Genomic DNA, 21205 nt, shown 5'->3' on the forward strand with positions numbered 1-21205 from the left:
TCTTCGCGCTTAAACCACATAAAATTGAATTCAACAGCAATACCATAAAATATTTAAAAACAGCATATCTTTAGAGTTTCTGTACAGTGTTGCCATTGCTCACTTTGAAATGTTAAGGATGTCAATCGAAACTTCGTTTCTTTTACAAAAATTGAAATAGATGATAAAACAAATTCGAAATTCAAAATTCGGGTGCCCAAGTGCCAATGTTCGGTTAGAGGACTACACTATTCAAAATTTCATGGCTCTAGGTACCCTTGTTTTTTCACAATGCGAGAAACATTCATGCAGATTCTTCACCATTTACTTTCTTGAAATATAATACACTGCGATAATATTTGGTGGCAACAGTTTGAAAAGTGAATCAATGAAGAAAGTGAAACGATGCAAAATGCCATTTTGAAACTAATAGCTCTTTAGGCTAAAAAAGGGCAAATTTAAATTTTATGAATTTAAATGACAGTTTTTCAAATAATCCGTCCTAAAAAATATAGCAAACAACTGTCAGCAAGTATTGGACTGATGGTACAACCCATAGCTAATCTTTCAATATGGTTATAGTACAGTACAAAGTCCGTAATCTGGATGTCCATTATTCGGAATGATCTATAATCCGGACCTCAAAGCCAAAAACTTACGCATGCGTGTGAAGCATTTACGCATGTGCTTTTAATGCGGGCGTCCGCTACACATGCGTTTACCCATGCGCACTTCCAATAATGAAGAAAGTGACAGAGAGGTTATTGAAAATGAAAAAATTTCAATTGAGAAGTTAGTTGGTATTCTCGACACAGAAATTATAGGACTTGAAGAGTGAAACTTTGTAACTGAACAAGAAATTATGTCTGTTTATAGAAGAGAGAACTAAAGAAAAAGTATTAAAACAAAAAAAAAAACGAAGCAACTTATACAACTTAGATTGAAAGAAATGTTTAATAAAGTAAACCAACAAATATTAAGCTTTTTTTTTTTTTGTAAATTTTGATACCCTTTAGATCATAATTGCTCTTTATTTCATAAATTACGGCTCCATATTTTTAATTGTATAATTTCTGCATGCCATCTTACCAGATTTAAACTGATAATCTATAATCCAAAATCGCAGATCTCCCGACGAGTCCGGATTATGGACTTTGTACTGTAGTTATTTTGGAAAATGAGAGTCAAATTTCAGTCACAGAAATTAATTCCTCAGTTTTAGTAAGTGCAAAACAGAATTCTAAACGTTTGGTTTCAAGACATTTTAATGCTTTCTCAACTGGAACGCTTGTAAAATGATTTAACATAAAAAGAAAGCACAAATTAATGCTAGGGAGAAATATACTCAAGCTTATTGATGATTTCAAAAGAATATTTTATAATGCAATTATGGTTATAAATTAATCAAAATCTAGAAAACAGATATTTGACTGAAAGGTATGATGTCATTCCTAATTTAGAAAATGTAAGGAAAAAAGAAATTTTGATTTTGTGCCCTTTGGGAAAAGCATTAAAACCTACAACAGTTAGCAATAGCTGGGGATTGAGTGATTTTTTAAATTTAAATGGAAATATATGAGGGTGACTTAATCACAGTTTTATCTTTCTAAGAAGACAGAAGTTGGAAAATCTTTATGGATACAGAAACATGGGCCTTTAGTAATCAATTTTGGGATTTCAACTATGTATGCATTTCTTTTTCTTTTTCTTTTTTTTTTTGTAAAACTATGATCTGATCATATTCATCAGCTTTGGAAATAATGATGACTGAGTTGGGATGCACTGCTTTCTCTTCTTTTTTTTTTTAACATTATAAGATTATAATTATTTTATATTATAAGGTTATAAATTGATAATTTATCATCAAAATTAATGTTGTGAGTAATTATGAGGTGACTTGCATCTTTCTGTGCTTTTGAATTTTTTGTTTAACTTTAAAGCTTTTCTTCACGGGAAAAAAAAAATTGAGAAACTAATGGTTTACAAAAAGTTTATGAAAAGTGTAAATTATATTTTAGTATGTTTGTCAGATCCTCTAAGAGACTAATATTAGATATTATTAATTAGTGAATTAGTATTAATAGTTAGAAGGTAATTAGTAAAACTAAATGAGTTGGCTGTAAGTATTTGGAATTTAACAGGCAATTTGAATTCTAGAAAAAGTTGTCTGATGAACAGATGAAAAATTAGAAACTTTTCAAATGAAAATGGTACATACGCACTCAGTATTCCACAAAAGGTGACAATGAAGTGCCAGTTTGAATTTAAGCATTAATTTCAGGAACATGAACAAAAGATTTAAGCCTACAATTAAACTGTGCAAATTTAGGAATGATATTTTGATAATTTCATTTAAGCCGGGGGGGGGTAAATTTTAGCAAATACCAAAACATGAAACAGTAGATACATAAAATTTATTTTAATGCATAATAATAGAAATTAAATGTTCTAGATCATAATAATTAGCATATGTACACTGTTGGCCTAGGCACATGCAGTTCCTTTTTACACTGAAGTTACATTTATGACATTTCTCAATAATTTTTATTTTAATTCTAATACTGGGAAGAAATGTCAGAAAACAGTAATTGAAGGTAATTCTAGAATTTTCTTCTATTTAAATACAAGATAAAAAACAATTTTTAATTAGTTGCTCTAACATAGTTCTGACATAATGTGACCAGAAGTTTAAATTCTAATGAATGCAAAATTTTCAGTATGCTGGCCTCATCTAATTTCACAAGTGTTAACTTTTTCACATTGGTAGAGGCCAAAATCTGTTTCACTCAACATATGAAATGCCCATATATATGTAATTTTGTTGGAATAAATTTCTTTCCCCCACGCCAAGTAGCTACAGCACTAACAATAATCTACTTAAGTGAAGCAACAACTTCTCTCTTGGGATCTTAATGTGCTTTCACCATTGTCTGCAGTTTCTCCTTAGGACACGATTGCAATTTTGGGCATCAATAGCTACACATTGATGCTAAACAAAGGAAAATGAAGGTGCATTCAAATAACAGAACTACTTTTAGTCACTTCAAAAGAATGATTTGCACATCATTAACAACTCCGACCAGGTAAAAAAAGATTCAGGCGATCTGCTGAAGTCTGAATGTTTGGGCGTTTTGAACAACTTTGATGTCAAAGAGTTGCTTCTCATTGAATGCAAAAGTAAAATATGATACTCCTATCAATTAAAACACTCAGAAAAATTAATTTAAAGAATAAATAATTTATTTTTCTAGACATTCAGGTTTTATTAAATACATTTCAAAAGCTGAGAATGCATAATTTGCATTACAAAACTATTTTCAAAACTTTGAAAATTTATCAACAATACAGCAGTTTTGCTTAATTTCAAATATCTTATTACTTTTAAGAATGGAACTATTACTTATTTATCAACAAGAATATAAATATTTCACAATATAAAAAATGATTAATTCTCAGCTACTATGACAGCAATAATCACTTTTTTTTCCAAATGACATGACTATTATTCCTTAAAAATCATAATATATCATCAATTTAAAAAACTTTAATTACAGCTCACATGAAATAATACTAAAAAGGGGTAAGAAAAGTAAACAGAACTGTTTTTGATGACATAGTGAAACGAAGTACAAGTAAAATAATATAATTGAGTATTTTGCAGCAGTTTCATTTATTAGTTTTTTCACTTAATCTACTAATAATAAACATTCAATATTTTTTTAAACTACATAAATAATTACAAGTAGTTCTTTGAATGGCATAGTAAAAATAATTTGAAAGATCAAGGTATTTTTATTTATCAGTTTTGTAATTATTTAATAAAATACAGTAATTTTATTTTCAGAATATTACAATAAGTTTAAAAAATACTCTACATTTTGTTATTATTAGCTGCAATTTGAGAAGTTATTTTAATTAATCACATTAACAAGGAGTATTTAAAACAGTAAAGGCATTAAAAATGCATTCAAAATTCATTTGGCAACAAAAATATTTCACAAGACAAGCATGAATTTAAAATAATTTAAACACATTAAAATTTCTTAAAATAAATTACTTAAAATATATACTGCAAAAAGACAGCAGTGTTTTATTCAGTTCGCTAAGGCACAAGCTACCACAGAAACTTTCCATACAAATAAGCTCAAGATTTACAATATTTACAAAAATGTTAGCAGTCTGTACAAGGCTAAAAGACCAAAATATAATATTACACTTTAAATAAGACGAGAATTCTTTAGATACTGTATGAGAACAATGTATACAAATTTGTACTGTGCTAATGTCTGTACAGTTAACATGCGTTGCAGCCGAAGATGTGTTAGTACTTTTGGTAAATCAATGGGCTGAAAAAAGGAAAAAAAAAAAAAAAAAAAAAAAAAATGTCAAATGCTACAAGTTAAAGAAGATCATAACTGTTTAGCTTAATATCGCAAAAATCTTTTAACTGACAATTTACACACAAACAAATAACTTGACAGATAACGAGAATTTAAGCTAAATAAAATATGTTTCAATACTTCACATAACAAACACCTTACACTTTCTACAGTATCCCAAAAAAATTTTTTGGGGAGGGGGGGGACTATAGGTTTTATTTTTGCTTATATATTGATTCCACACACATACTTACAAAAATGAAGTTTCTAAAAATACAATATAAGATAATATGATAACACTTTCAACAATTCTAAATTGAAGGATTTGAAAAAAAAATTATGCTCAGCTATTTGAATGCTGAGTATGTTTCAATAAATTAAATATAAACAAACCTCTTTATATGCAAAATTTCCAAAGATATGACAGAATGAATTTATTGACCTAGATCTTCATTTAGTGCCTATTACTAAGCAGTTGAGCAAATTTTTCAGAGAATTATGAAATAACAGTTGTTCATTTTGGTAATTACAGTTCAATATTCTGCAGAGCAGCATTTTTTATTATCTTTGTAGCTGGCTTTATGAAAATAGTAATTACTAATACGTATGCAAAATTTGCACACAAAGGTAAAAGCTTTTCTGTTTACCACATAAGCATAATAAACATTTTAACAATGTGCTCTTGCTCTACAGAAATCATATAAAAAGTTAAATTGAAATAATAATAATAATAATAATAATAATAATATTTACTGAATCCTTCTATCACCCATGTGAGAACTGTTTTTGTAAAAAAAAAAAAAAAAAAAAAACCACTATATTTATACCTTTGAAGCTTTAGAAACAAAATTATTATACATAAAAAATTCATTTAATACTTTTACTATTATTTGATAATTACATCTACTATTAACTTCATTTTATGATAAATTTAGATAAATAAGTTATAACTAAGTATTTAATAAGAATTCAACAGAATATATCTTAATCCAAATATCAGCTATTCCCGAGCTCATTTATTAAAATCTTAACATCATTTCACTTAACATATATAAATAAGAAATATCCATGATGCTATTTTAAAAAGTTTAAGCAACTTGAATAACTGCAGCCTTCAAATATATGTTCTATTGAGATAAACCTTTGGGTCACAGTGCTAAAATCCAATGATATATATATATATATCATTATTTACAAAATCTTGGAAATCAGAAATGAAATAAGCGCAAATGGCCGAAAGACTGCTTGGATATTCCCAAACACGAAAATTTATTGAATCTATATTAATTAAAAATGCAAGAAATCGATTTTCACTTTTCTAAACAGGCATACTTGGGAGCAATTAAAACAATCATGTTCAGGTTATTATTTTTTCCCCTTTTTTTTGATTACTTATTTAATGCAAGATAATAAATAAAGAAATACCCAGTATTCAATGAACATGATTCTCAGAACCTCTCGCATGTTAATAATGAATTTTCAGGCAATACTCACCAATTCTAAAAAAAACATTTCTGCATGCATTTTAAAATTTTTCAGTGTTTTAAATTTTTGTTTTCATAATAATAACCATTTTATACTGAGTTAAACCCTTTTCACTTTTCACATTGATCAGAAAATCACGAATCTGAGATTTTAAGAGCTAAAATAGTTAGTTGTTTTTGAAAAATTAGATACATTTTAGTTCTCTTTAATTTATTTCTAACTATTTTCTTTTCAAGCATTTCCACTTCTAAGTGTTTTTTCAAATAATTTCTGCTGGTTTCTTATTTATTACCTTATAACAAAGATTTCTTTCAATACTGAAAGGAAAAATCTCTTGATCTTCTTATAAGTGACAAAACTTAGTTAATAATATTTCTTAAATTATTCACAAGATATTTGCTCTGCAAAGAAAGTGCAACACTGTGAAAAAAATAATACTATTTTTTTAAATAATACTTCAAGTGAGATTCACCTAATCATAGCTAAGATTATGCTTTCGTCATACCAGGAAACTCTAGCATAATGTTATTATTGTATGCCTCCATAAGAATGATGTGGTATTTAGGTATAATCCATGAGAATGATGTGGCATTCTTTGCAAAGAATGTCCCATCTGCAAGCCTGATTATAAAGAACTGTCGTTGATGTTGATACCAGTGTACTGAATATAACTGTTACATCTCACAACATATCATCATGTGGACTGCATAACAAATATGACATTTATGTATGCTGATGCATTTTCATGTGCTCTGATCCACTTTTATAATTTAAATTTAATTCTTTAGACCACAGTCTCCCAATCTGACAGTACGGTTGTGTACTGTGACACTACAATATGGTACAAAGAACAATCTGCTGTATTTAGTCCTATAATTAAATCTCTTAAATAAAACTGTTGGTGGTTTACTACATAGAATTTAACTAATGTAAAAATATTACAAACTGCTGATTTTTATGGCCTTTAGAAATGATCAAAAATTAATATCCTTTCTTTACACTTTCAAATGATGTCACTGATAGGAAATTTGCAAAAATTTGCTTAAATTGCATCTTTAAACACAGCCTGTAATTTGCAAAATGCTGTGAATTTTTTTTTTTTTTTTTTTGTGATGCATTTTCTCTGTCGAGTAGAACACTTCATGTATTCTATTCTATCGGGTTTAAACGAACGTTTTTTTGCCACCGCAAATTTTGACTGTACAAACAGTTCCCGTTGGCATATTTTTTAATCATATTTAGTCAAATGATTTCTGGCGTTTGAAATAAAGAGACTTGAGAACACTGTTTTGTAAAATTTGTAAAACATCGTCATCATTAAGTACCAGGTGTTTGAAATGGAAATATCATGCTACGAGATTAGAATCATTATTTACTTCCAGTTCTGTTGCAAAAAGTCAGCTACAGAATGCCACCAAATCATTTACACAGCTTTAGGTACTAATGTAGTATCATATGACATTGTGAAGGTTTAGTATTGAAAGTCCAAAAATGAGGACCATGACATTCAAGAAGCAGAGTGCTCTGGTCGGCCTACTGATGTTGAAAAGGCTCGCCTGCTAAACCTAGTGGAAGAAAATCAGTATGCAACTACTCAAGAGCTTGTTAAGTAGTCAGACGTCAGAGCCATGTCCATTAGTCTCACTATGCATCACATAAACTTGATGCATCATACTTTGTATCTAGTGGGATTGCCGTGGTTTTATCCACAAAGAATATCTGGAAAAAGGTAAATCTCTCAAAAGTAAGGTGTAGAGCGAGATGCTAGTCTATGTTGGCATTGCTATCAAGGAAAAATGTTGAACTGCGAGTTCCAGTGCAATAAAATAAGGTTCCATCAAGATAATGCAAGACCGCATGTGTCTCTATTCACTGGCTGGGTCTTGTATAGACTTGAATGGGATCTTTTGTCACATCCACCATATAGCCCTGAAAATCGCTTCTGTTTAGATGGTATGCGTTAATCAAAAGGTTGAGAACCGCTGGTTTATACAGCAAATTATATGATGCATGCAAACTGAAGTAACTTAAATGATTTAAAACTTATTTCTCACCCCCCCCAAAAAAATCAAACTGATACTAAATTGACTGATTTGAATTCTGTCAAAAATTATCAGGCTATTTCTGATTATTAAATTCCATTAATTAACCTGAGTGTCATGACCGGCTTTATCCAGCCATGAGGTTTTTTGCCATTTGATATATATTAGCTTATAATTTAAGATATTTTGCTTTCTTACTTTCTTTAATAATTAATATACATGCCATCTTAATAAATTTAACTTTATGAAAATAGAGATTAAAATAATAAAATAAGTAAATATAGAAATTTAGCTACTAAAGGCTGTTTAAATACAGGTTTTCATGACAGATCCAAAAATCTGCAACACTCAGGGAGTTAAATTCACTGTAGTTTATTAATCTTAACAAGGTAATGAAAAAATGATGTACAGAAGATTTAACAAAATACAAAAAAAAAAAAAAAAAGAACAAGAAGAAGTGAGCCACCCTACCCTCTCACAAAGACAAGAGAAAAGTTAGTCGAACAACTCAAAACTACAAATGAAATTCAGTTTTGGAAGTAACTGAGTGATAAGTAAAGTGAAATTTTATTAAATAAAAGCTAGGTTCTGATTTTAAGAACATAATTTCCAGTAAATTTTAGAAATTCTAATAAAAACTAATGAATAATTAATGATTTAGCAGTTATAAGTAAATTCTTTCTCATAAAAGTATTAAAATACTTACTTGATTATGATCCAAAAAATGCAGCATTATATCACACAATATGACAGCACCAGAACGTCCAACTCCAGCACTACAATGAACTACAACAGGTGATGTAGATTCTACTGAGCCTTGATTGGCGGTGGCATGTCGTCGAACTGCATCTACTTCACCCATAAATGCTAGGGAAAAACACAATTAATACAAATTTTGTAATACATTATTGCATTTGAAATTTTTAATAGACAAAAGGTTTGAAATAATTTTCTTAATCAATTTACTAAGATTTATTTTCACTTTGTGAGCATTTTAATTCTATATTATATATTAAAAGGACTCTTCAGAATGAAATAATCATAGATAAAAAAAATATCACTTATAAATGTTGGTACTAATAAAGAAAATATATTCTGTGATTGAAAAAGTGAAACTTTCTATTAAAAAACTAAAAAATCCCTTCGACATATGTAAGACTGATTTGCTTTACACAATTTCCTAAATGATACCCTCAAACCATAAATTTGTTTTCAACTATTTAAAATTGTAAAATTTATTTAAAATTATTTATAGGTGCATTTTAAAGAGTTCAAATTTGTAATAGATATTAATAATATAAAAAAGAATGTTAGTTGTAATAGTAGAGAGGAAGCTCATAGTTTGTTTCACCCTAAAATTCAAGATTAAAAATAAGAGTTTGAAAGTATTAAGCACAAATATTGAAAAGTTTAGAACTACAAACACAGAAACCTGGTAAGCATGCAGTTTGAAGAATTTTTTTCAAAATTTTATTAATTTTTTGTATAATATTACTTTTCACACATTTTAGTTTAGGATAAAACTATTAATGCAGAATCTCAATATTTACACTACATAATAGATTTGTAAATAATCTTATTCATGAAGCTTTTCCTAAATCTACTGATTTTTTTCCTAAATTTATTGATTTTTTCATCTTTATTATTCCAATAATTTTAAATATAAAAAATCTGATGTATACACCACATGACTTCCTTGTATGGAATATTAAATTATACACATTTTTACTTGCATTTCATTTAAACTCATTGGATTGAATCAAAATTACTTTTCCGATAGCGCATAAACCACAATAGAATAAATGCATTCTTTAAAATTCACTATATCTGTTTACATGGCGACACTCTGGCACAAAGTTCACTTAACAGCGTTATATTCCATTCATATTGTAACTCAGAATGCACAAAATTTAGATCATTTGAAGAATTATCTAATCGTCGCCACATGTTCTATTCAAATATTATAATAAATCTAGAACAATGTATAAAAGAAATTAAGTAAACAAAACAAAAAGAAACAGTCTTTGTTTTTCACAGATGATTCAGTATTTCTCATTCAATTCGTTCAGTTCTCACTTCCCAACAAGGCAAAAATATATAAAAACTCAAAATATCTATATTAAAAATTACGAAGTAAATCTTAAACACTTACTGCCTCAATAAAATTCCCGAAAGGATTAAGCATTATTTAATTCACAATAATAAATGAAGGCATTATCTTTGTTCTTGCAAAGCTTAATAGTCTCTCTAGATTGGCAACAAATATACTATTCTGCTGTTTCAAATGTAAACAAACATGTCTGCCATGTTATTTAAAAATTAGTCTTAACCGCACCTAAACAGCTTTTAAATTGTTGATAATTCTACAAATATTGCTTGCAAGGCATAAAAACCTTAAACAGAAGATGAGAACAACATAATTCAATCATTTTTAAAGCAAAAAATGCACAATTTACAAACATATAAGAGTAAAGAAACTGAGATCACTGAGCCGGGTAACAGAGTGGATATATATATAAATATATTTAATGTTTGGTGTGGCCGATTGCAACCAAAATACGAGGTGCACATCTACTTGTTATAGCAGTGCTATATACAAAATTTCAATGTTCAGAGGCTACTCGTTTTTGAGTTATGCGAGATACATACGTACGTAGGTACAGACATCACGAAAAATTCTCTTCAGAATTCATTTTAAAGCAGTTTTATAATGTTTTTGGAGGATAAGTGGCTTTTATGCTGTCCTTAGGTACAGATGTCATGCAAAAACATCGTTAAATTGCATTCAATAGTGGTCAGAATGGATATTTTCTTTGAAATATGCTGCCTGAAACTTTTCGCGATTAAATTACTTCCTTTTTACTTCGTACAAGGAAGTAAAAAATGGATTTTTAAAATTGATATAACTCACTATTTTACAATAATAAACACTTGCTGGATATTTCACTTTAAAGCAAATTACTTTAAAGTTATTCATTTTCTTTACTTTTTTAATTAATAATATCTTTACCTACTTATTTTACTATGCTTTATTTACACATTATGTTGCAGTTTCAAAACTTTAATATTTCAGGAATAATTTTTCATGCAAATTATTTGTTTACAAACAAAGCAACAAAATAATTAATACTAAAAAAAAGCAAAATATTTTTATCACTTGCATTTCAAATTTTCATAATGTTGGATTTAATTTCTTACATTAATATATGCTTAATTTATAATACAGATATTTTAATATACAAACAATAGAATTCACATTTAAAAAAATCAGTTAAGAAATTTGTCAAAAACTGAATGGTTTACTTAAAAGCAAAGAAAGACCCAGGTATTACAAGCATAATGTAGTGTATAAAACCTTACACACATTAATTTATTTTATGGATTTTATTGATACTAAAGCTGAATAAAATTTTAAGATTACTACAAGGAATTTGATTAATGAGAAAAACCTTAAAAAAAGTTTTACAGCTAAACGTACCAATGAAACCTCGAACATCTTGAGGACAACTATGATCTGGCCAATCTGTGTATTGGATGTGCCACACAGACCTTCGTTGGTGGGATGTGATGTGACAAAGAGACAATGAACATGTTACATATGTTGAAGAAGACATACTAAAATTCCTTACTATCTGAAACTGAAAGGAAATATAATAAATCAGTTTAAACAAAAATCAAGGAAATTCCATGTCTTTCAAAATATTTAATATCAAAGTAATACATATTATGCCCTTATGATTACTAAATATTTTTAAAAATCATACTTCTCCTATTTGCAATTTATTTAAATCTTCTTGTGGCCAGTATGGGAAACATTTATCTCTGCCTTGTTCCTAAAAAACAGAACGATTACTATTAGGATGGCATGATATTTTTATCATTCATATTTAAAACATTTCATTAAGTTGGATTTGATTTAATAGTGATATAGATACAGTGAAACCTTGGTTAATGAACTTAATTCATTACTAATAATAAACTGCCATCACAAGCATCACAAGCTAAACAATTTTTTTACATAGGAATTAATGTAAAATGAATTAATCTGCTACCAGATCCGAAATAATTTCTTAGGAAAGAGTACTCAGTATGCAAGTTTGTAAAGCAAAACAAATGGAATTATTTAAATCTAACAAGCAAATGTTATTCAATACTACTAAACATATAAAAAGTAGGAAAATTTAAATTTTACCATCGCTCTAAAGAGGTTATCACACATGGCTACAGTCCCTGCTAGATGGGACTTTTCTGAGAAACAAGATTCTGGTAGCACTGGTTTAAATGGGAGGATTCCTAGAAAAAAGAGCCCTGCTTAGCTATGGAAGCAATGTTGCGGCTACGCAGGATTTTTTTCAAAACTCATCAAAAATGTCTCAGATCCTGGGCAGAGACAACCAATCAAACGAAAGTTCTGCTTCTGAAGGATCATGTGACCCCGATTTGAGCGATAATCAATTACTGTTTGGCGTTTAAGTCTTTGTAGTAAGTGAGAATGGTAACTTAGCTATGTGTGTTTCCTGGAATTGTGCGGGTTCTGAGAATTGTCCCTTTCGACGTCAAGTTCCACATAGCTGAAACATTTGGGACCTAAGAAAGATGAAAGTTCACGAGATACACAGAAAATGAAAACGCCAAAGGTGCAAAATGCTATTGTTTGAAAGCAAAATCCTATTCTATAAAAATACCGGGCAGCTGCTGTCTTTCTGTTTTTCTCCTTCTTTTAAAATCACTCATTTCTTTGCTTAATTATTGCTAGTTGTCACATTAACAATGCATTGTGATATCTTTCTGTTTATGTTTTAAAATGTCTCTAAGCAAGGTATAGCATTGTCACTGCAAATATATATGCTATAGTATACTACTGCTTTACCACGGTGATAAGGCTCAATGATTCTTTGCACATTTACCCCATTTTGTGAGTCGTACAACTAGGAACATCCACCTTTCGGTCTTCTTCTTCTTAAGACATTTTCTTTCCTGCATTAACTGCACTTTGAAGTACAATTTGTTGTTAGCTTACTTGCTTGTATCTTGAGACATTGTTCACTTATCCAAGACACTTTTTTGTTTGAAAAATTTGTTTGTGAACCACAGTTCCACTGTATATACAAAGTGTTTGTAATTAAACTTGGCCTCTTCAGAGTACTCTGTAGCTCTCACTAAAATGTGAATTGATTCACAAATTTGTAGACAAACAATTCAAAGAATTTCTTCTGAAGATTTCAGAAAGGGAGGAAAAAAAGTTAAAAAACTTCCACTAGGGGGTGCACATAACATCAAAATATCGACAAGCTACAAATTCAAGTACAAACATAGTTTAAAGTTACAAACCGCTTAATGATGCAAAGCATATTGTTCAATATAGACTCCCTCATTAAAGTATGAAATGTGTATGCGATGAACAGTGTGTTCAACAGCTCATAGTAACTGATCACCAGTGATCTTTCATACATGTAATGTTATATGGTCCTTCACGACCGCCAAAGTTGCAATATTCCCCCAATAAACCATGCTGTTTAAATGGGCCCGTAACCAAAAATCAAAAGGAGCGAGATCGGAAGAACAGGCCGGTTAAGGAGTAGGAAATGAATGCTAATCACCCTGTCATTGGTAAAATGTTATCATAGAAACTTAATGCTCCTTTTCATGCACTAAATGAACTAGAAGTCTTGTAAAAATGTGACAATGTGCTTGAGAATAGGCTGATATAAAAAAGAAGACGTTTGAAACTTTAGATTAGTGCAATAAATCAGAAAGAGCTTTCACACAAAAAATTATAGTTATGATGGAAATACAAAGAAAGGTAAAATGAAGGGTGAACTCATGATATATATAACTAACTAACCTGGACCTCAGTTAACATGACTATAACAGAAACATGATGTTCCCATATCATTTGCCAAAAACTGTACAATGTATTTGGAAGAGGTCCTTGAGCTGCAATATAGAACCTTTGAGTAGTACCAAGAGAAATCTAGAAATAAATAAATAAATAAGTAAATAATAATAATAAAAAATCTTAAAAAATATATTCAAGTTATTACATAAAAGTTATTTTCCCATTCTTAGATAAAATGATCTGCATATCTTTTCAATATTTCAATCTCAAATATGTAAGGTTATTTCAATGATTCAAGTTGCATATCTCAGATAAGTAAGATTACTTCATGGTAACTTCTATTTTTTTTGTGAAAGCCTTCAAAAGAGCAGAATCACATTATGCAATGAAGCCTTCTTTCATTTGAAACAACACAATATTTCAAAACATTTTAGAGTTATGTTATTCATAATATTATGCAATGCTGATCTTTTTTAGAAGGATATTATTTCCTGTTTTTAAAACTGTAAATTAAATTAGGAAGTAAATTACAATATTTCCATGCACATTTTATCCACTTTTTGGGTAATATTTTACTTAAGAATCAACATACAAAAAAGCATATTAAATTTTTAAGAAAATCTATTATGATATTTATTCTTACAAGATAACATTACTAACAACAGAAATTATGTTTTAATAAGAGAGATGAATTCTAGATAATTTAAAATTTTCTTCAGTCAAAAATTATGTACTATGTAAACTATGTATGTCAAAAAAGTAGTCAACTTTTGTTAAGGTTCTCTTAAATAGGTTCTTACATAAGTTCTCTTAAAAATTAAAAGTAAAATAAAAATCAATCTGAAATCACCAACTAGAATTATTAACCCTCCTGTTAATTATACCAGTTAAACCAAAATATCAATGCATTATTAATTTTCTTATTCTGCGGCCCTATTTTTTCTGCTGCCCAATGCCAGCATTGTATTCACAGATACTGCGCCCCAATCATAAGTACAATATTCACAAACTTCATCATTTTTAGTATCTTGCTAGATTTTAAATCATTAACAAAAACATTCCGGGTGTTGGAAATAATTTTCTTAAAATATTTGTTAATTATTTTTTGGCAAAACTTATTTCTTCACCAGCAAGATCTATTTGTTCATCTTTCTCAGCCTTGTATTTAACCTCTATCAAATTATAGTAAATTCCAGCTAACTCTTTTGCATAAAATACTTGAACTCCATCTTTGAAAATTTTATTGATAGACATAAAATGGTTGTAAGACTAATGTTCCAGAAGTAGCAACTATACTCATTTATCTTTCTTGGACTCTTTACCTTTTATATTTACAGACTTAAATGTATCTAGCCTTTTATTTTTTAGATTTAAATATATATATATGTTAAAAACACTTTTTTATAAAAATATCTAATACAAATGAGAATGCAAAATATCATATATATTTTATAGCTAAAGTCTCAAGTATTTTTCTTTTTTTAATTAGGCTGACATAATATTTATAATGAATAAATGCAAAGTAAAAAGCAGCTCAAAATATAATCCAATTGCACGCATATAACAACAAAAAATGGTGATAGTAATGCAAAATAAAATACACCACACAACTTCCTCGTAAGGAATATTAAATTATATGCATTTTTTGCTCATTTCATTTTATTTCCTTAAATTTCATTAGAGATATATTTCTCATTCAATGAATTCAGTTCTCACTTCACAGCAAGGCAACAATACGTAAAACTTCAAAATATCTTTATTAAAAATGTAAAAATATAGAAAAATACAAAACACCAAACAAGTTAAAACAAAGGGAAAAAATTAAAATTAGTTTGTAAGCAAAAACAAGCAATTCGGATGGCAGGCAAGAAGGCAGATTTTTCGGTGGAAAAAACTATAAAAGTTTCTTTTTGGTCCCACTTGGCAAAAAGACACTGAAGGTACAGAAACACTTAATTCACTATTTTGCTAAGTTTCAAATATACACAAATACGGCTGCTACAGTAAAAAGAAATTAGGCTTAGCTTTTAAATTGTTGATAATTCTACAACTATTGCATGCAGACTAACTGAAGGCATAAAAACCTTAACAAGAAGATAAGAATATAATTCAATCATTTTTGAAGCAAAAAATGTACAATTTACCAACATATACTTCTGGTGCGCATGATTACAACCAAAAAGGCAGGTGCACAGTTACACATTATAGCAGTCCTATATATACAATTTCAATGTTCCGAGGCCACTTGTTTTTGAGTTATGTAAGATACATATGCACATACAGACACTACAAAAAAAAAAAAAAAAAAAAAAAAAAAAAAAATCTTTTCTGAATCTATTTTAAATCAACTTTATAATTTGTTGGGGGGGGGGAAAGTCCTTTAATCTCTTCTTATATACAGATGCCATGTAAAAACATCGTTAAATTTCATTCAATAGCGGTCAAAATGGATGTTTTCATTGAAATATGGTACCTGGAACCTTTTGTGATTACAACAATTACTTCGTACAAGGAAGTAAAAATATGAAATTTACATTTTGACACCTTCAGAAAAATGCTATTATATATTTACTTCTTTCATTGGACCAACTCCCTGATAATGATGCAGCAAAAGACGCAAATTTTATATTTCTTATTTTGTTTTTAGCATATTTTGCCCTCCCCATTACTTGCAGTTTGCTGCTGTGCTTCTCCCCCATGTGATTTATTCCAAATTGAATATGTGCTGAATTTTGAACATATTTTAAAATCAGCTTAAGATGGGCTTGATAGGAGGTTTTAATGCAATATATCACACAATTACCTTTAAAAACGTTTTGTTGTATATAAAAAATAAAATATTTTTATATTTTTATATGCTAAACAATGCAATGATAAAATTAATTAAAATCTTCAAATAAAAATAAAAGAATTAGAATAATTAAATTACAGTCATTTATACTGATGAAATACTGTAAATAACAGAACTTTATAACAAAATTATAGTGTATTTAACATTTACTGTAAATAATATAAGTATGATTTAGAAGCATTTAATGTTTCAAAGATTCAAAAGGGGGGGAGGTACTAAAAGTAAGCATCCCTTTGTCGGACTGGAATATCAACTGAAAAAGGTTATGATACTCCAGTTTAACACTATTTCTGAACTTGAGAAGACATAACTAGTTCATCCGATATTCTATTTCTGGCAGTATTCTATTACATTCTATTAAGTGAGGTCTTTTTTTATGTTTTCTCATATATAATATAAAAATTAATCAAGTTTCTTATAGAAAATCCACCATAAAAGCAGATTACCTCTAACATGCTATGTAATGTTTCCAAGCAGATAGCAGCCCTAATCGAATGAAGTAATCGAATACTACATTCATCTGCTTTTCCCATCAGAGGGTACCACTCAGTCTTCTCTAAGAATTTCAATAAAGCAAGCTATATTTTCTTCACAGAATTAAACTGAAGAACTGCCTGATGAAGAAACTGAAAATTGTCATGAATTGTTAGGAATTTTAATAAAGCAAGCTTTACTTTCTTCGCTGAACTAAACTGACAAACTGTCTGATGAAGAAACTGAAAACTGTTATTAATGGACAGTTATTCCAGATAGATGAATTAATTTTGAAGAGCTTGTAGTCAAATGAAAATGTAGGAATAGTTGATATTAACAGATAAATTGATATTTCAGATGATAACAATGGAGAAACAGATAATCAAAGCGATTCAATAAAAAATACCTTGACTTTTGTAGAAGCAATAGAAATTTTGAAAATTATTCATTTCTGACATATTTAATGTTACATGTTCTTTTTTCAACAAGCCAATGAGGAAAAAAATCACCTGTGTGTTATTCTCATATAATTTAACTAAAGGCAAGAGTAGAAACCTTAAATTTTACTATACTTTAAACTGCTATACATTTTTCTACATGTTAGTTTCCTGCTATTACTAATTTCAAACTTAATTTGTACTCCAATATACTGACTTAGCAAAAACACACTCTTATGCATCATGTTCAGTTAGTCTGTTGTGTCAATCTATAAGTGAAAAATATAGCAGTTTATGTAAAACGAGATAGCAAAGAGTAGAATATTAAAGTGTATCACACAGAGCAGAATTAAAATACCATTTTGCCTCACTTATATTTGAATTAATCATTAATTCTTTTCACAGATCTTGACAAAATATGTTATAATTGCATTATATGATAGGACTTTAATCTTATTGGAAAACAAAATAACAGTCTTCCCTTTATAGAAGCAAAATTATTCATAACAATAGATTTTTTTTTTTTTTTTTTAATCCTAAGAGAATTAACTTGTCTATATGACACAATTTTGTTCCTGAACACAGAAATCACTGCTTTGTCTTTGTAAATGCACCTAATCTTCGATTAATATCAACGACAAATAACGGCTGAATGTTACCAATTATTAATATATATGTTTGCATACAAATTTTTACATTTAAGTATTAAAGTTATTTTGAATACAAAAGACCAAAAAACAATAATAGGAAAATGACATTCAATAAAATAATTAAATTAAAACACCAGAATTATCATAAAAGTTATTATTAAAAAGAAAATCACATACACTAAGGTGAGAAGCATTAATATAACCAGTTTTATTTTCTGTTGTAGGGGTAAGACGCACTCTATTCTCTTCATATGGGAAAACATCTTTAAAACGGTTTCTTGACATATTTTCTGGGAGAATAGCTGTGCTAAAATCCGCATTTGGTTTTTTCTTGATGATACGTTCAAATTCTAAAAACACTTGACCTTCAGCTAATCTACTCTCAAGTGCTTGAATCTAAAATAACAAATTAAAAAAAAACTATAAAACACAATGAAAACGAAGTAATAAATATCTAACTCAGCTTTGATGTTACTTTAAGATTCAATATATTTAATAGCTTATTATTATAATAAAAAAAATTACAGCCAGATTACATTAAAAAACAAATGTACAGATGTCACTGTGAAACACCAAAATGTAGAGAATGTCAACTTTCACCGGCGAATGTCAACATTCACATAGTTGCTTGGTGTATGTCCGAAATATTTTCCGAAATATTTCTGACTTACACTGGTAAATGTCGACATTCACCATGAACTAATGTTGAACATATAAGAATATTATATTTTCTTCTTCATAATTCAGTCATGAAAAAACGTACTTGAGACTTAAAATAAGAACTTAAGAACATAAAAACTTAAAACACACGGTACATTCAAAATGAGAAAGGAAAATAATAGAAGTTAAAAACTTACTTAATTATACAATATGTTCTAAATGAGAAAATAAAATAATAGTAATGAAAACTTACAACATTATATAATTCAAATCTTATTTATTACAACTTAAACTATTATGACACTTGCACAAAAGGCCCTTGCTTTTAGAACTGCATTTATTTGTGGAACACTGCTTTTTGCAATGATAGCGTGTATAGCCTTCCCCACCGCTTCTTGAATTAGCTGCAGCTGCTTCTCTCAGCGACATTCTTGAAAATAAATCTCATCTATGAAAAGTAACTTTTCTTTACAAATTACAAACTGATTACGCATATAAAGCTGCTTAACCCTCTGGCTGCTTATCCCGCGATTTCGACGGGCAACTCAAATGTAGCAAAATCTGCTCATCCCGCGATTTCCACGGGCAACTCAAATGTAGCAAAATCTGCTCATCCCGCGATTTCCACGGGTATGTGTTTTTCTTCCTTTATTGATGAGCGCATCCTGTTTTTTCCCCATTTGACCACTGAAATAAATTATATACAAAGTATTAGACGTTAGTTTATGTTTTGGACAACAAATATCGTTAGTTGTCTACTAAATTGGGGCGTTTGAAGGCACGTGGTATTACCGCTCAAACACGACATTTTGCCGCTTTTTTCTTACAGAAATGGCTGCTCGAAAACATTCAGCAATTATCTTGATTATTTAATTAAATTATTGAATTATTAATTAGATTTTTGATTAGATTAATAAGTAAATTGATTATTAATTAGATTTATTGAATCTCGTGCAAAAACTGTGAAGTTGGACTTTGCCTTGAACCCCATTTTGAAATCTATCATACTAAACTGCATTTTTATTGTATTTTTTCCTCAGTGCTTTATATTTTCTTAAATTTTATAATTCTACTTTTTATATTATGCAATAAATAGAAATTAACTGCAGTTCGACTGAAATTTATTTTAAAAAAATTTTTTTGGTGATAACATTTAAAAATTGTTATTTCTGGCAACTTAGTTTCTCATGATAAAAATCTATATAAAAAATATTTTCTAGAAAGAAAAAATGCATTTTTCAATTCTCCAATATATAGAGATTTAAAATTAAAAAAAAAAAAAAAAAAAATTACACAATTTTTGAAGCGATTTCGGTCCACAAATTGAGCAGTCAGAGGGTTAAGGGTACCATTTTCGTTTGCAAGTTTATAGAAGTCGAAGTCTTCTACTCCAACAACAACTGCTAACACATTTTGGTTATCTGTACAACCACGGTCAATAACAGGGACTTGTATTCGTACAGTATCACTAATTTCAGCAGGAGGAAATTGTTTTTGTGAGGTTCATAACATTTTTGTTGCTTGCAGTAGAAGGTTCTCTTTCGCGGCTACTCTTTTTATAGAAATTAACTTGCGTTTTTCAGTCAGAACTTGATGTGAAGACATGGTAGATTACAAGTCCTCTGCAATATTTTTCTTTGGAATATGGTTTTCGGCCACCGTTCAAATTTTTTTCAGAAGTATTACCAGTTTATTCATGCTTTTCTTCAGTTTCAAAAGTAGTGGCAATTTTTTCGAGTTGTTTTTCGGTTTCGATATTTGCGATTTGTTCGCTATGCAAAAAAGACGATGCTATGCCTCTTTTTGCCAAACATGGCTTCATAAGGACTTTGGCGTATTCCTTCGTGGTATGTAGTGTTCTTCGCATCCAACATAAATTAGGGTATTGGATAAAAAATAAATTTAAGAAAACACTGCACATACCATCAAACCTAGCATAAAACTGACAAACAGTGTTCCAGAATATAACAAATACATGCTACATAACTTCAATTGCAGCAGAGCAAAGGATTTGGCAACTGACAGTCGCCCCTCTGTTGAACTCGACTTCTCTTTTTGACCTCCACCACAGTATATCTGTGATTGTTGACATACACCAGTGATGGTCTGAATGTACAAGAATATAATCAAATATTCGGTCTTTCACCGACGTATTTGGTATGTGCTGACATTCACCGGTGAATGTCGACATTCTCCAATTTCGGTCTTTCACAGTATCATAGATAGTTGAAGATACAATTCATAAATGTAAGATGAAAGGCATAATATAAACAGTAGTTTGAATAATGCATAAACCTTCAGTACTGACAAAATTCTGATGCAATTTCTCCCTTATACACATACTAGTATCCCAAAAGGAAATTTTGCCTTTTAATGTAAAACACTAACACTGACCTATAGAGATTCCAA

General features: G+C 29.1%; 1 protein-coding gene across 4 annotated transcripts in view; it reads right to left on the bottom strand.

Annotated features, from left to right (window-relative positions):
* Window positions 1-3183: 3183 nt before the first annotated feature.
* Pez (protein tyrosine phosphatase non-receptor pez) overlaps window positions 3184-21205 on the bottom strand; it is a 61283-nt gene continuing 43261 nt past the window's right edge. For all 4 annotated transcript variants that reach the window (XM_035352359.2, XM_035352356.2, XM_035352357.2 and 1 more), the window contains exons 17-22: window positions 18314-18532; window positions 13731-13859; window positions 11650-11718; window positions 11364-11523; window positions 8592-8752; window positions 3184-4325 (exon numbers count right to left, since the gene is read on the bottom strand). In XM_035352359.2, coding sequence (XP_035208250.1) covers window positions 4197-4325; window positions 8592-8752; window positions 11364-11523; window positions 11650-11718; window positions 13731-13859; window positions 18314-18532 — 867 coding nt within the window. In that variant the 3' untranslated portion in view covers window positions 3184-4196. The remainder of the gene's footprint in view (window positions 4326-8591; window positions 8753-11363; window positions 11524-11649; window positions 11719-13730; window positions 13860-18313; window positions 18533-21205) is intronic.

The sequence above is a fragment of the Stegodyphus dumicola genome, chromosome 2 (genome assembly GCF_044657685.1).
Source record: "Stegodyphus dumicola isolate Sdum_Otavi_A_Nest chromosome 2, ASM4465768v1".
Lineage (NCBI taxonomy): Eukaryota > Metazoa > Arthropoda > Arachnida > Araneae > Eresidae > Stegodyphus > Stegodyphus dumicola.